The sequence below is a fragment of the Myiozetetes cayanensis genome, unplaced genomic scaffold, assembly GCF_022539395.1.
Source record: "Myiozetetes cayanensis isolate MyiCay16 unplaced genomic scaffold, myiCay2020 scf27, whole genome shotgun sequence".
Taxonomy (NCBI): Eukaryota; Metazoa; Chordata; class Aves; order Passeriformes; family Tyrannidae; genus Myiozetetes; species Myiozetetes cayanensis.
In genome coordinates, this window is record NW_026087488.1 from 3410092 (window position 1) to 3424194 (window position 14103).

The 14103-nt window shown below is 53.2% G+C and overlaps 1 protein-coding gene and 1 long non-coding RNA gene across 3 annotated transcripts in view; one reads left to right on the forward strand and one right to left on the reverse strand.

The window, feature by feature from the left end:
- Positions 1 to 764: 764 nt before the first annotated feature.
- Positions 765 to 4285, reverse strand: LOC126643425 (uncharacterized). 2 transcript variants are annotated; one of them, XR_007629750.1, is made up of 3 exons: positions 4148 to 4285; positions 1882 to 1940; positions 765 to 1431 (listed from the first exon to the last, which is right to left on the reverse strand). It is a non-coding gene; the product is annotated as an uncharacterized LOC126643425 (long non-coding RNA). The 2 variants fall into 2 exon arrangements; XR_007629751.1 differs by lacking the exon at positions 4148 to 4285 and adding an exon at positions 3507 to 3575.
- The window catches only part of LHFPL7 (LHFPL tetraspan subfamily member 7), a 59646-nt gene continuing 48946 nt past the window's right edge, over positions 3404 to 14103 (forward strand). Inside the window, exons 1-2 of the mRNA XM_050321763.1 lie at positions 3404 to 3720; positions 13814 to 13952. Coding sequence (XP_050177720.1) covers positions 3433 to 3720; positions 13814 to 13952 — 427 coding nt within the window. The 5' untranslated portion in view covers positions 3404 to 3432. The remainder of the gene's footprint in view (positions 3721 to 13813; positions 13953 to 14103) is intronic.

Here is a 14103-nt window from a genome sequence, read left to right on the forward strand (position 1 = left end):
AGGGAACACTGAATTAACAGCCTCTGCCAAAGAAATTTGCACCCACTCCTCTTGGGTTTCAATGTTGGGGTTGAAGAAGAATGCAGTGATTCAAACCCTTTGGGGTGGGTGAATTGCAGGCATTGCCCACCCCACTTGGTGAGGAAAACCTTCCATGTTGCAACTCCTTTTCAAACAGCAGCTCCTTTTCCAAAAACCTCATCCAACCTGTCAAAGTCTTTGGGGTAATTCAATTTTCTTTGCATCAGATTCTGCATAACTGAGGAAACCTCAAGGTACAAGAGTCTGACACAGATTACCTTTCCTGGACTGAAATTTTCTCCCTTTTTTGGGGACGTGGGGAAGGGCTGAAGCTCCAATCCACAGTTTGTCTCTAGAGATCTGAACTGGAAGTGTGAGTGACAGCAGGTTCTGGAGTCTTTACAAGCACATGAGAGTTTAATTGCCTGAGCAATCAGCTGGAATATGACTTCAGGACATGGCTTGGCCAATGTCAGGGAAGATGAGGGACTCCTCCCTGGATTAAAATATTCAATTAAAAAAAAAGCCTCACTTCCTGGTGATTTTTCTCTCTCCACAGCTAGAAAAATAAACAAACTTTAATAAGATCTGAGTGGAATGATCTTGTTTGGACAGAACTAATAAAGCAGAACAAGACTTTGGCGCCTTTGACTCAGGAAATTAATCACAGGGAACTGCCCTGCTCAGCTACAGCACAAAAACACACGTGTAACAAATCGTGTTAGAGGCCATTCCCATTTCTCACATCTGTGGGACAGCCCATTTATTTCCATGTATTCACATGATGCTGGGATTCTCCCTCACATTTAGACTTCTCACTACTTTGGGAATACAAATAATAAAAAACCCTATATGATTAAGGGCTTTAATAGCCAAGATCTTACTCTGGAATCAGTAATAATGTCCAAAATATATAAGGAGTCAAAAATGCCTTTGTGCAAAAACACACTAGAGCTTAAAAACCATTCATTCCAAACATTGCCATTGGAACTGTTCAAAAACAATACAATATTATTTCAAACAAATAGTCAGACATCTTGCAAAATAAGCAATACAACCACCAAGAATCCAAGAATTAGTGGTGGGGAGAGTGGGAAAGATGCAGCACAGACATATATTGGTGCACAACAGGATGCTGGGGAAGCTGGAAAATGAGAAGAAGGAACTGATACATCACAGCAGGGCTGCTCCGAAACTGCAGTCTCAGCAGCTTCAATTACAGACTTATATTTTTCTCCTTTTTATTTATTTATTTTTTTTTAATGGGAAAACAAGTGTCTGCATGCACACTTAGAAATCCCTGCAAATTTGGATGTGGCTGACCTCAGTCCATGGGAACAGGAGGGTTGTTGGTACCTGCTCCTCAACTCTGCTGGGGATTTCAAAGAAGGGAATTCTCCCAGTCCCAGCCTGGAAAAAATTAACTGGTTTCATTAAAACATTGAAACCCCTCCTTGACTCCTTCCACTGAGCACATGCCCACGGAGAGAGGTTTGTTCCTCCATGCCTGGTGGTTGGGCACAAGCGAGGGGTGACTCTCAGTGGGTGAGTGGGGGGTTAAAACTCGAGGTTTGAAGTGTAAAATGGGGGGAAAAGGGGAAAAACAGGGTCACTCCCAGCAGAAAGAGCTGCTGCAGATGTGCCTGGTAACTCTGGGGAAGGAGCACTGAGCAGGAGCAGAGACAAACAGACAAGCACACTGGGCTCTGAGCCTTTCCCCAGGCTGCTCCTGCAGCAAGGAAGCCTTTTCTGCAGGGCTTTGGTGCCACTCTGGAATTATCCTGAATTAGTGAAAGCAAACCAGCTTGTTCCCACCTCCACTCTGCCCACACGGAATTGCCAGAGCTGTGTGGAACTCACCTCAGATGACCTTTCTCCAATCTGCCTTGTTTTTCCCGAGTTCTTGGCCATTCTGCATTCTGAAAAATAATAATCTAGTTTAAGTGGAAAGTTAAAAAAATTATAATAATCTAGTTTAAGACCATTTTCTGTGATTCTCCATTTATGCTTTTTATTTTCCCCCTTATGCTTTCCTAAATGCCTCAAGGAATACAAGAAGCGATGCAGCACATGGCAGCTCTCGGGCGTTTCTGCAAACCGGGGATATGGGGGAAAAAAACAAGGCTGGGTGTGATTTTGTCCATTCGAAACTCTCGTGGAAGACACAGGACAAGCAGCATCCCCACGGAGGATGTCCCACAGGACAAGACACACCCCCGTGAAGCCCAAACGCTGCATCCAGACAGAACCGCGGCGCGTTATCCCGGAGGTTCTGCCCCTGAACTGAGCTGGAAGTGCGGATGGTTTGCCATCGGTTCTCTGCCGGGGCAGCCCGGCTCCTGCCGCAGCACTCCGGCCGCACACCAGGAGAGGGTGCCAAGCCCCCGGCTTCTGCTGCCGGGATCCGCACGGGCTTCCCAGCACCGCCGGGCTCGGAGCCCTCTCCAAAGGCTGCAATTGAGACATCGAGCGACGCACCCCGGATCTGAAGGAAAAACCTTTTGTCTTAACCAAAATACCTTTAACTGTTTCAGCGGTGTCGGCAGTTAAGTGCCTTAAACCCGCCTGAGGACATTCGGGCGGGATAAAGATATTTTTTTTGCTATATTAAGAAAGGATTTGGCTCTTTTGGCTTGCGGCTGATGGACGTGGGACCGCTCGGGGGGACAGCTGAGCTTCTGGAGGTCGAGAAAACCCCGGCAGATCTGCGAGGCGTAAGGGCAAGGGCATCAATTCCTGCTGCACAACGACAGCGACCAGGAGGTTTAGGAGGAATAAAACCTGATCCAGGAAGTTTCAGAATGACTGTTATAAAAATCCATCTGCACTGGGAGGCGCAGCTTTTACACCTAAAGTAAGCGCAGGCTCCCGGGCAGCCGCTGTGCCTCGCTCTCTCCCCACTCTGCCCCCAAGACTTTGGAAAAGCCTGCGGGGATTAAGGAATAGAATTGACATCGCTCAAAGCGAGCAGATCTCCCTCCCACGAGGGAGCCGCGGACCCCGCGTTTTTAAATACCCACACACACGGTGACACCCGGGCTGCGAGAAACCCCCCGCAAACCCTCACTCCCCACGCACGTCCCTGTCCGGGATCGCGGCAGGAGCGGGGCCGCAGCATCGCCGTCCAAGGGGGAGCGTGCGCGCGTTAAAAATATCACCGACAACCGCAGGAATAAAACGACTCTTTAGCGAAACGCCGTAAAAACACCACCCCCCCCCAAAACCCGTGCGCGCAGGTGACCGCCCCGGGATTCCCCCCGCCCGCCGCGGGTGTCGCAGCCGCGCCCGTGCTCAGCCGCGCCCCGCGGGGCGGGCGGCGCAGGCAGCGCGCAGGGAGCGCGCAGGGAGCGCGCAGGGCGCGGGCAGCGCTCCGGCCCCGCGCCCGGCCCCGCGGGCCGCCCCGCGCCGCCGATGCTGTCGGTGCCGGTGCCGGTGGCGGGCGCGGGGGCGGCGCGGGGCGCGGGCTCCCAGCCCCGCCGGCGCACCATGTGCAGCGGCGTCGGCTGCTTCTGGGCGCTGCTCTCCGCCGGCCTCCTGGCCGCCTGCGCCGCCGCCTTCCTCTCGCCGGCCTGGCTGCTGCCGCCCGGCCGAGCCGCCGCCGGCTTCGGGCTGCTCTGGCGCTGCGCCGGACCCCCCCGGGGCTGCCACGGCTCCGCCGGCCCCGGCGGCTTCGGAGACATCCCCTCCGGTTCCTGGCAGGTGAGCGCCTCCCCGCCGCGGCACCCCCCCCATCGCCTTCCCCGGGCTCGCCGGTATCCCCTGTCACATCCCCGGCATCCCCTGTCACATCCCCGGCATCCCGCCTGCCCTTCCCTGGATCCCCGGCATCTCCCGTCACCGACCCGGCATCCCCCCCAGCCTGCTTCGAGCTCTCCGGCATCCCCCATCACTTCCCCGGCATCCTCTGTCACCTCCCCGGCATCCCGCCTGCCCTTCCCTCAGCTCTCCGGCATCACCCATCACCTCCTCGGTATTTCCCCTGCCTGCTTCGAGCTTCCCGGCATCCCCAGAATCCCCCCTGCCTGGTTCGGGTTCCCCTGCATCCCCCATCGCCTCCTCTGCATCCTCCCTTGCCTGCTTTGGGCTCCCCAGCGTCACCCCATCACCTCCTGGCATCCCCCCAGACCTGCTCCAGGCTCTCCAGTATCTCTTGGTCCTCCTTGCATCCCTGAGGACCCCCTGTCATCACTCCAGCATCCCCTGTCCTGTCCTCCAGACGTGTTCCAGCATCCCTGTCCTGCTCTGGGCATCCTGGGCATCCCCTGCATCCCCCGTGCTGCCCTCGAGCATCATCTACACCTTCCTGTGCTGCTCTCCAGCCTCCCTTCCATTCCCTGCATCCCCCCATGTCCTGCTCGGAGCATCCCCTCAGCACCCCCTGGGTATCCCGCGGTCCCTGTGGGGTCACATCCCACTTTGGGATGCCTGGCTGTGCTCGAGGAGCTGCATGGAAGCCTCGTGCTGGTGTGGGGGTCAGTGCAGCCTGAGCATGGCCATGGGCACGGCCCCACCATGCCACAGGTCTGACCCAGCCACCCTACCCTGCCAGGAGCCAGGGGAGAAGCTGGAGGGGCTTTGGTGCTTCCCAGCAGGGTACTGAGCATCACTTGCTGGCCGAGTTTGCTGAGCAGGAGGGAGCAGAGCAGGGAGGTGGCTGAAGCCGCTGCCCTGGGACACGTGGATCCAGAAATCGAGCCTGGATGTGGGGACTGTGGTTGCCCCCTGCCTGGTCCCCTGGGGTGATGCCCTTACCAGGTTTTGGGAGGAAGGAGGCCAAGGCCTCCCCACTTGCCCCACGGGGCCTGGGGTTGCTGTGGTGTCCCAGGGGTGACAAAGAGCTGCCCATCACACTGGGACCACACAAAGCTCGGTCCCAGTATCCCGCCTCCTGCTTGCCCCTGCCCTTTCTTCCTCCTCTCCTTCATTCTTAGCTTCTTACCCCGAGGTTGTGGGTGTGATTTCAGTGCTGCTGCTTGGACTTGCTCCGGGTCACAACACAGGGCAGCATCCCCGAGAGGTCGCGGCTGTGGCCGGCACAAAGGGTGTCAGCAGCTGGGTTACTCAGCCCGTCCTGGAGCTGCGCTGTTATCTCTCCCTGGAAAGCAGCTCCGCCTGTGATTGCTTAAATCCCATCCCGGTCCCTCAAATTGGCATTAAAGACAAATATCGTGAATTGCAAAGAAAAGAACCAGCTGGATAAACTCCTTACTATTTATATAAAAAGGTGCAAAAATGCTCTTGTTTCCATGGGCTGGCCTTTGTTCAGATGTTTTTGCAAATGTGATGCAGATAAACACTCCCAAGTAATAACAAACTTTAAAGATAACGAAGCTCAGCAGTGACTCATTTGAACAAGCTTCAGCCTCTGAAAACACTGACATCCAGAATACAAAGCAGTGCAACGCTTGGGCTGTGGAAGGATGAATATCACAGTACAGAGTGGAGTTTACAGGGGGTTTTGGTGACACGTCCATGTCACCTTTATCAATACCGCCCAGATAATTAATGGAGAACAAACAGTGCTTTCAGAGGAAAGTGCTCCCCTACCAGCTTTCTGCCATGATGATGGTGGGAATACCTGTTGTGATGGTTATTTGATGGGGTGGAATATAATAAAATATCCCTGACAGCTTTGCTGAGGCAGGTGACAGCTTTGGCTTTCTTGCATGAGCAGCCTCTGAGCCCACACGCCTCGGTGCTCAGGACGGGGGGAGCCGAGTGCTGGGAACCCTGTCCACGAGTTCAAGCAGGAGATTCTCCTTTTGGAGAGATGAGGAGATTGTGGCTCTTTTTTTTTCTTTGCTTGCAGAACTGTGGCATTCATTTCCAATCTTTCGAGCAGTCTGGTGGGCAGCTCCTTTTTTAAATGAAAGCCACGAGCCAAACACTAAGAGGAATCCAGGAGCTTCTGAAAACAGCCCCCAGCGTTTGCTGGAGTGGCAGAGGCTGGTGAGGAGGGTGTGAGCTGTGGCTGTGGCTGGGAAAGGGAGAAAAAGATGACACAGAGTCAAGAGCTCTTTCAGAGTGAAGCTGGTGGCACATCTGGGGGGATGTTGAGAGCACACCTGGGAAGGATGCTGAGAGCACACCTGGGGAGGATGCCCACCTGCAGCACACGGGGTGGGCACAGCCCTCAGCTGGAGTGTCCATCCCCAGGGAACATTGTTCTTTTTGTTTCCTGCAACGTGCACGTTTGCAGCGTTTCCCTGCTCAAACCCGATTTGTTGGAGGGGTGGGGGAGCCGTTCAGTCCTGCAAATGATCGTTAATGCCGTTTGTGTGTGTGCACTTGGGGGATTATGTTAATCATGCTACAAATGATGCTTTGAATCATGTCTGGAGGTTAATTAACATGCCTTTCTTCTCTTAAGAGGGCCTTCATGTCTGCTTAGAGTTGCTGGCTTTTTTTTCTGCTTCCTTTCATAATTATTTTGCAGCTCTCTAATATCAGGGGTACCTTTAATTTAACCCTGTCAGTGCTCAGGCTGCTGAGCCTTGCACCGTGCTCAGCATCATGATGGTTATTTGATGGGTTAGAATGTAATAAAGTATTCCTGATGGCTGGAGATGTTGAGGACAGGCTGAGACCATGCAAGAGATGATGGGAAGTGGAGAGGGTCTGGCAGGAGAAGGGATGGTGATATTGCCCAGCCAATTTATGAGTGAGGCCCTTACACAGACAGTTACTGGAAAGGAGGATTCATTGTGGGAAGTCTTGGAGCTGTGAGGGCTGGAGAGGGGAGATGGGATTCCTTTAGGAGGCCAAGTGGTAGAGCTGGGAGAAACAGGTGAACTTTTGAGCTCTGAGCTGTTTCACTGCATCTCAGTATCTTCTTTCTCCTGGTGCCAGATCGCTGTGTGCCTGTGTGTACATGCAAAGCAGTGCTTCATCCTGAGCTAATTTATCTCCTCTTTCAGTGGGAGCATTTGGCTCATGGGTTCCTGTCTCAGCGCTGCACTTCGGGAGCTCGTACTGCCACATTTCAAATTTCTATTTTTGTTTTTCCAGATAGTCTCCAATTACTTTCAAGCTTTGCCAAGCATGTAATCTAAAATAACAAAGAAGCTGATCAGCCCATGATAGTCAGGGTTAAACCACATGGACCACTTGCCTATGGAGCCAGTGATGCCATGCTGGAGCAGAGCCCAAAACAACCTGCTCAGGACAGGGGAAGGCTTTGTACGACCCCAGGAGTTCCTCAAGTGGGTCTTTCTTGGTTTTTCAAGCAGGACTTGAAAAGATTCAGCAAAGCTTAGTGAAAATGTGAAGTAAACCTGCTTACCCTTTCATTGGGAAATGCTGAAGGGTTTCATAAACCTGCATCGCCGGTTTCTCGCCGTGTCAGTCCAGCCCTGGGTCCCCGATGTCACCTGAGGTTTGCTGGCTGGGGTCGGGTTTGCAGAGTAGTTACACAGCAGCCCTGAGCCCAGTGAATCAGGAGATTGCTCGTGGAGATGGGAAGATATTTGGGAAATCTGTCACTCCTCTTCTAGCACAGGCTCTGGCACAAGGCAGGGATGAGCGTTTTGGGAGTGCCTGGCTTGCAGCGTGACCCAAGCAGGGAGCTGTGTGTGTGATGGCTCTTGGGCAGGGTCTGCTCGACCTCCAGACTCGTGTATCGAGCCAACATGTTAATTTAGGATTGTCAGGAAATCACCTTTTATCTCCTCAACCCAAGAACCTCCCAAGAGAGCAGATCCTTCCTGGCTCACTCTACCAGTCCATTTGATTTTTAATTGCTCTTACACAGCGTTGGCAAGAGTTGTTAAGTACTAAGTGTAAGGAACTCTTGAAATCACCCTCTTTCCCTTCATGCACATTTACCTCACAGTAGACTTTATCTCCTTTCATCAACCACCCAGAGTTTTTTGACCTACATTAACAGGACAGAAAACACCCAGTGATGGGGAAACCTGTAACTCCTGGGCTGTGGCCCCACGTTCCAGTCACAAACCACCTCCAGGACTCACTGACCAGTGGCCTGCTCACCACTAAGCTGGGCTGAAAGGGGTGCTGAGACAGGACCAGCTTATGGGTGGGCCACGGGAGGTCAAGTTGATGGAAAATGCAGGCAGGCTGCTCTCAGGGTTAATTCTATCCACTGCTCTCAAAGGGAGGTGGAAGCTGCTTTACTTAAACAAAAGCAGGGCGAGGTGGGAGCCAGCACTGGGGCTGCTGCTTGGGCTGCAGGGGCTGGGCAGGGACTGGGGCTCAGCTGAGGGGTGGCCACTCATGAGAGTGAGGGGCAGTTCACACAGGGTCACCTGCCCACACACCTGCCTGACAAAGAGCAAATCCTGAGCCTCGGGAAGGGCATTGTCCCGGGGCATCAGAGACATTTTGGGGTGAACATTGCATTTCCCCTTTGCAGGGCCCAGAGCAGAGCCTGGCCCAGGGTGTCAGGGACATGGCAGGGACACTTTGGCAGTGGGACATTCCCTCCATCCTCTCGAGGCTGCAGGTCCCACTCCCTTCAGGCTCCTCTCCACTGGCTCTGTGAGGAGAAGCCAGATGGGAGAGCGCTGTGACCTGCAGGGCATTCCCTGGCCAAGGCGATGAGCCCAGCTTTGCTGCCAGTGCCAGGAAAGGGCTTATCCCAAGGAAGGATAATAACAGAGCTTGGGTAAGAAGGGCTGATCTGGTACCCAGCCACAGAGCACTGCTTGCTGCCTAATTAAAATTTCATTAAGTTGGTTCACATCCCTTGATGGAGGTCACAGGCACACCATTGATGTGCTAATGTCTTACTTTTTCCCTTTTTTCTCTCTTTCACCACTATCCATCATCCTCTTAGATAAAGCAGTGCCATTAGGAACTGCTTTCCAGCATCCCCAGATGCAATGGCACCGAAAGAGAGACGGCCGTAATTCATCAGGCATATTATCTGTCTCTAATTTTCTCTCTAATTAAAAAAATGCCTTTTTTTCCCCTCCCCTTGAATCAGTTTGGGCATTAACCCCTGTGGTACTTTGATGAATACCCTGATTAGCTGGAAAGTGGGAAAGTTACCTGGAAGGCCGGAACTGGTCAAGCTGTGTCTTGGTGCAGGTGGTGCTGAATTCTGTGCACAAGCAGCCAAATCTGGGCTGGGAAGAGGTACCCTCTGTGCTTGCTGTGGTGTGGGCAGGTCCCCATCGACCACATCCTGCATTTGAAGAGGAAGAAATGAGGGCTGGAGCCTTGTTGGCTCCTCTCTCTCCCTGTGCTCCAGCCCCAAAACATCCCATCTCAGGGGACTGGGACATCAGCCACCTCCCCAGCAGCATCACCCCTGGGGCTCTGCATCACCACCAGGCTGGTTTGGGGAGGTTGGACCCACTCCCACCAACCATGGGAGCCAGGATGAAGGAGGGGGAAGATCAAATAGGAAGGAGAGAGCTCTCAGATGGCGCTGAAAGGAAGGTAATTGCCGGGGAGGAGAAGACGGGGACGTGTGGGATCCTCTTCCTGGCCGTCGCTTTAATGCCGACCAGATGGTGGATGTTTGTTTCTGTGACTCGTGTGGGGGAAATACGAACAAGCTGCGAGGCTCCATCCACCCACCCTGCACAGGCAGCGTCTCCCACCGAGGCAGGAGCCTCTGTGCTGTGCCCAGGTGGATATTCCCTGGTTTCACCAAGATCCCTTGCACCCCTGCCCAAGGAGAAGGCACCTGGGTCTCTACCAGCACTGCTGCAAAACCCAACCCCTGTGGTCACCTTTCAGCACCTCCACCCAGCACTGATTTGTATTTTTAACAACCTTGGTGTCCATTTGGTTGCTGCCTCTCCAGGTACAGCACTACCCAGTTTAACCCTAAAACGTATTCCTATAATGAATGTTTAATCATCACACGGAGCTCTGATGGGAAGGGACAGCCTGTAAAAACGAAAATGGTTAGATTAATTTCCCCCCCTCTTCTCTTACAATTGAATTTACCCTTTTCTTCCAGCTCATTTGGGGTTTCTCAAACATTTTCTGCCTCAACAGACATCCCTAGAAAGCCAGGCACGCTGTGACCCTCACTTTATTTTTCTCACTTAGCCTGTGGCTTTATTTCCTAGTTATTTAGGGTATTTATTTTCTGCCCCCATTTCCAAAGGTGCTTAAGCATCTGAGCAGGGCTGAAACACCTGAGCAGTCTGTAATGCTTCCCTCACCTACAGCTCTGGGTACCACAGGGCCCATCCAGCATGGCAGCTGCTGGGGGTGGTCAAGTTCCAATTAATAAATTGCATTAATAAACTAATGTGTGACCCAGTTCACAGGATGTGATGGCAGGAGCTTTGCCAGCTTGTTTTATCTCTGCCAAGCCAAACACCATGTAACATTTCTCAGCACTAAGTCACTGGACTGGACAGATTTTTCTCCCTTCACCCTTTCCACTTTAGGCTGGAAAGCCCATGGGTCCTGATTTCAAAAGATGAATTAATTTTTTAAAAGTTTTCATTAGGGATATTAAGGAATCCTTCCCAGGACAGTCGTTATGTGACATCTTAATTTTGATTTTTTTGGGGGTTTTTTTGCTGAATGAAACAGCATCTTGAGCAGATTTATTGCTCAGTGAATGGCACAGCCACGGCTCATGTCAGACCTGTAACATATTAAAATAACGGGCAGGGGATTGCTGTTAATCGGAATTTATTACGCTACATAAAGGCATATTTACAGTCCCACCAGGGGACGATTAATTTGTTTGGGGATAAACAATTAATCTCCCTGGGAGTGGGAGCAGAAAATCTGACACGGTTTCACATCTCTTTCCTGAGTGGCAGAGGCAGGATTGCTCACAGCCCTGGGCTCCCCCCGGGGGGCTCCCTGGCACCCTCGAGGGTCTGCAGTGCCCAGGGATGGGCAGATCACCCCGTGCTGCTCCTCCCTGGCAGGATTTGCACTGAGCAGCTGTGCTCTGTGCTGAGAGGGATGGGCTTTTCCCTACCCCTGACCGGCCTCCCTGCATCCCGTTTTCCCCACCACCACAGTCTATTTTTGGGTTTCAGCCTTTGCATCCTGTTTCCTGCATCCTCCCCTTTCTGCTCGAGATGCAACAGGCACAAACAGGGAAGAGAGAGAGGGAGGTGCTGCTCAGTGGGAAGGAGAGGGTTTCAGCTGCTGCTGTTTTGTACCTTTGTTCCATGGACTTCTTCAGACTTAAGCCTTATTATTGTCCTTCAGAAGCAGCTCTTTGATCTGCAGGTGCAACTCCAGGACAGGGCAGGAGCACTTGGAACAGTTCCCAGCTGAAGCCCTGGAATGGTTATGACCAAAGCAAAATTTCTGGTTTCCAAGAGCATATCCAGTGTTTTGGCAGGTCACAGCAGCACACACCTTGTGTTCAGGCAGCTCTGGCTGTGGTGTCCCAGCATAATGTGGGAACCAGACCAAGACTGTCAGTGTGCACCAGGGTCTCTTGCCATCTGTCCTGTGCTGTGCCTTTTCCATTGTCACCTATTCTGGGGCAGCTGTTCCCCTGTCAGCCCTTGTGCCCCACATAAACCTGCTCAGTGGCGTTGCCCCTTCTGCCCCCAAGAGCTGCCCCATGGCCATTCAATGTTCCAACATTCCTGGTCCACATGGCAGAAACCAACCCTCACCATTTACCTACACCTCCTGCCCACATGAATTTTCTCACATTTATTCACCACAAGACCTTAGTCCCCTTTGCCAGTGCCTGGTTTTAATTTGATGGTTCTTTGGCCACCACTGAGCACATCAGGGTGCTGTGATCCTGGGACTCCACAGCCTTGTTTCCAAACCCTCCTGGCAGGTCCCAGACCAGACCCAGCTCTTCTCCAAGTGTAACACTCACCTGCACCCATCCTGTTTGTACCTTTTTTCTTGTCACCTTGTCCTGAAAAACCTCTTCACACCTCTCCGTGGGGATTAGCAGCCTGAGCAGCTCATCAGTTGTTTCCAGCAGGGGCTGTGAGTTTTTAGGGGATTTGTGCTACCACAATTAAGGAAAACCTAGATCATTAAAAATAATATGCTTCACACAAGAGAGGAACCAGCCTGCTTCACAAGACCCCCTTTCTGCTGAAAAATTCATCGCTCTAAATTATTAATGGTCCTCGCAAAGGAGGATGGTTTTGCTGGGCGGAAGGTGAAATGCAGATGCCAGGCAGAGGAATCCTTTTTTTTGTTAGGAATCCTGATTTCCTCACCACGCTGCTGCCTTGGGAGTGGTGGGGAGTAGGGCTGGGGTTGCTGCTCTCCACAGGGCCCTGTGGGGAGGGGTCACCCATCCCACCCCACCCCAAACCCTGTGGAAGCCTCCTGGGGTACAAATCCAGTGTCCCGACTTGGCATCTTTTGCCCTGAAACAGCACTTGTGTGTTCAGGTCTCAGTGACTTGGAAGGCACAGAGAGGAGCAGATATCCCTGCTGGAACAGCCTCTCCATTTCTCTGGGTAGCTGTTTGCACTGCTGTGCCTTTTACATTGCATGTCAGGAATTAATTTATTGCTGGGACAGCGTTTGCATCGCTTGTGCAGTGCATAAATAGGCTATAAATAAGATGCTGATTTCTAATCACTGCACAGCACGGAGGGAAACACACCAGGGTGACAGGACGGTGGCCTGTCCCTCACCAGAACCAGTGTGTCCCTTTTGGAGCAGGGGCAGCTCCTGAGCAGGACCCTGCAGGCAGTGGCTGTGCCACCCAGCACCATCCAGTCCAGCTGCTAAAAACCAGCTCAGCAGTGAATAACACAGGTAGATGAGGGCAGTGCCAGACCTGGTGGGGGAGCACCACTAGTGGGAGGAGTTTTTCTAGCTGTTTGGAGCCCCCACAGCCAGGGGTAAATCCAGTTCCTCTTCCCCTGCTCAGCCTGCCTGTGGTTCCTGCAGGATAACTTACATTTCTCAGATTATTTACTCCTGACTTGTAACAGCCTTGGTGAGAGGGGCCAAATGGAAACACGTATTGGGTTTGTTCCTGTAGTAACCACGGCTGCCCAAAAGCTCAAATACAGGGGGAAAAATAAAGAAGGAAAACGCTGCATTCCTAACCGGGATGTCTCAGCAGGACAAGAGGGATGGACGAGGGTGGAAGTGGGACCTGAGCTCCTCAGGGCAGCTCCTGCCCGGGTTATAAAAGCAAGGCCTGTCAGGAAGATGGGAATGAGACCTGTCTGAGAGCTGCAGCGCCGCAGGGAGCTGAGGGGGATGTTTCTGCAGGGTGACTCACCGAAGCCAGAAGGGTTCCATGGGACTCGCTGGGAAATGACAGGAGTTGACGTGGCTGCCGCAGCGCTGGGGCCGAGGTGCCCTCGCGCTCTTTGATTGCTGCCACGAGCTGGGTGCTGGAGGAGGAGGGTCACAGGTCCCCTCACCATGCCCCTGGCTGGGCTGGCACGTGCCCCTGATGGTGCAGGGACCACCTTGCTGCCAGTGCCATCCCGCTGGTAGGGGTGGAAACATCACCTGCAGTGGGGACAGAAACAGCAACGGTGCAGCGATTGGGCACCTGTACCCAAGGGTGAGGTGTTTTGCCATAAATTAGTGCTTTTCCCAGTTTTTTAGGCTGCTGGAGGTGAGCTGGGCAGGGGCTGGGAGCAGCCTGCTGTATTGGCAGAGCTGCCATGGAACCTTTGCAGCACAGTGGGATCCCCACCATGGAGCATCAGTGGCAAAATCCCCCTGCACTGCCAGGCCTGCTGGGGTGGGCACTGACACGAGACACATTTCACTCTCAGCAGGGGCACCGACACGCATCACAGACATGTGTAATGGTGACACAGCCCCTCGTGCATGTAATACTTTTGCTATCACCACTATAGCCCAAGTACTGACAGCCCCTGTGTCCTTGCAGACGAGCGCCGTGCTGTGTGCGGGTGGCTGTGCCCTGCTGGCCCTCAGCGCCCTGCTGGCCATCGTGGCTGTCCTGCTGCCCGGCGGAGCCTGCGAGCGGCGGCTCTGCACCCTGGCTGGATACATGCAGACAGCAGCAGGCAAGTGACGGGGCCTTGGCTCTGTGGGGCGGGAAAGTGGGGTGTCTGTTCACCGAGTGTTGGATCTCAGCAGCAGGAGGTGCTTGGAAACCCAACCAGCACCGGGAGAAAAGCGAGTGGCTCTTCACTTCAGGGACTGCCTCCTGCATCC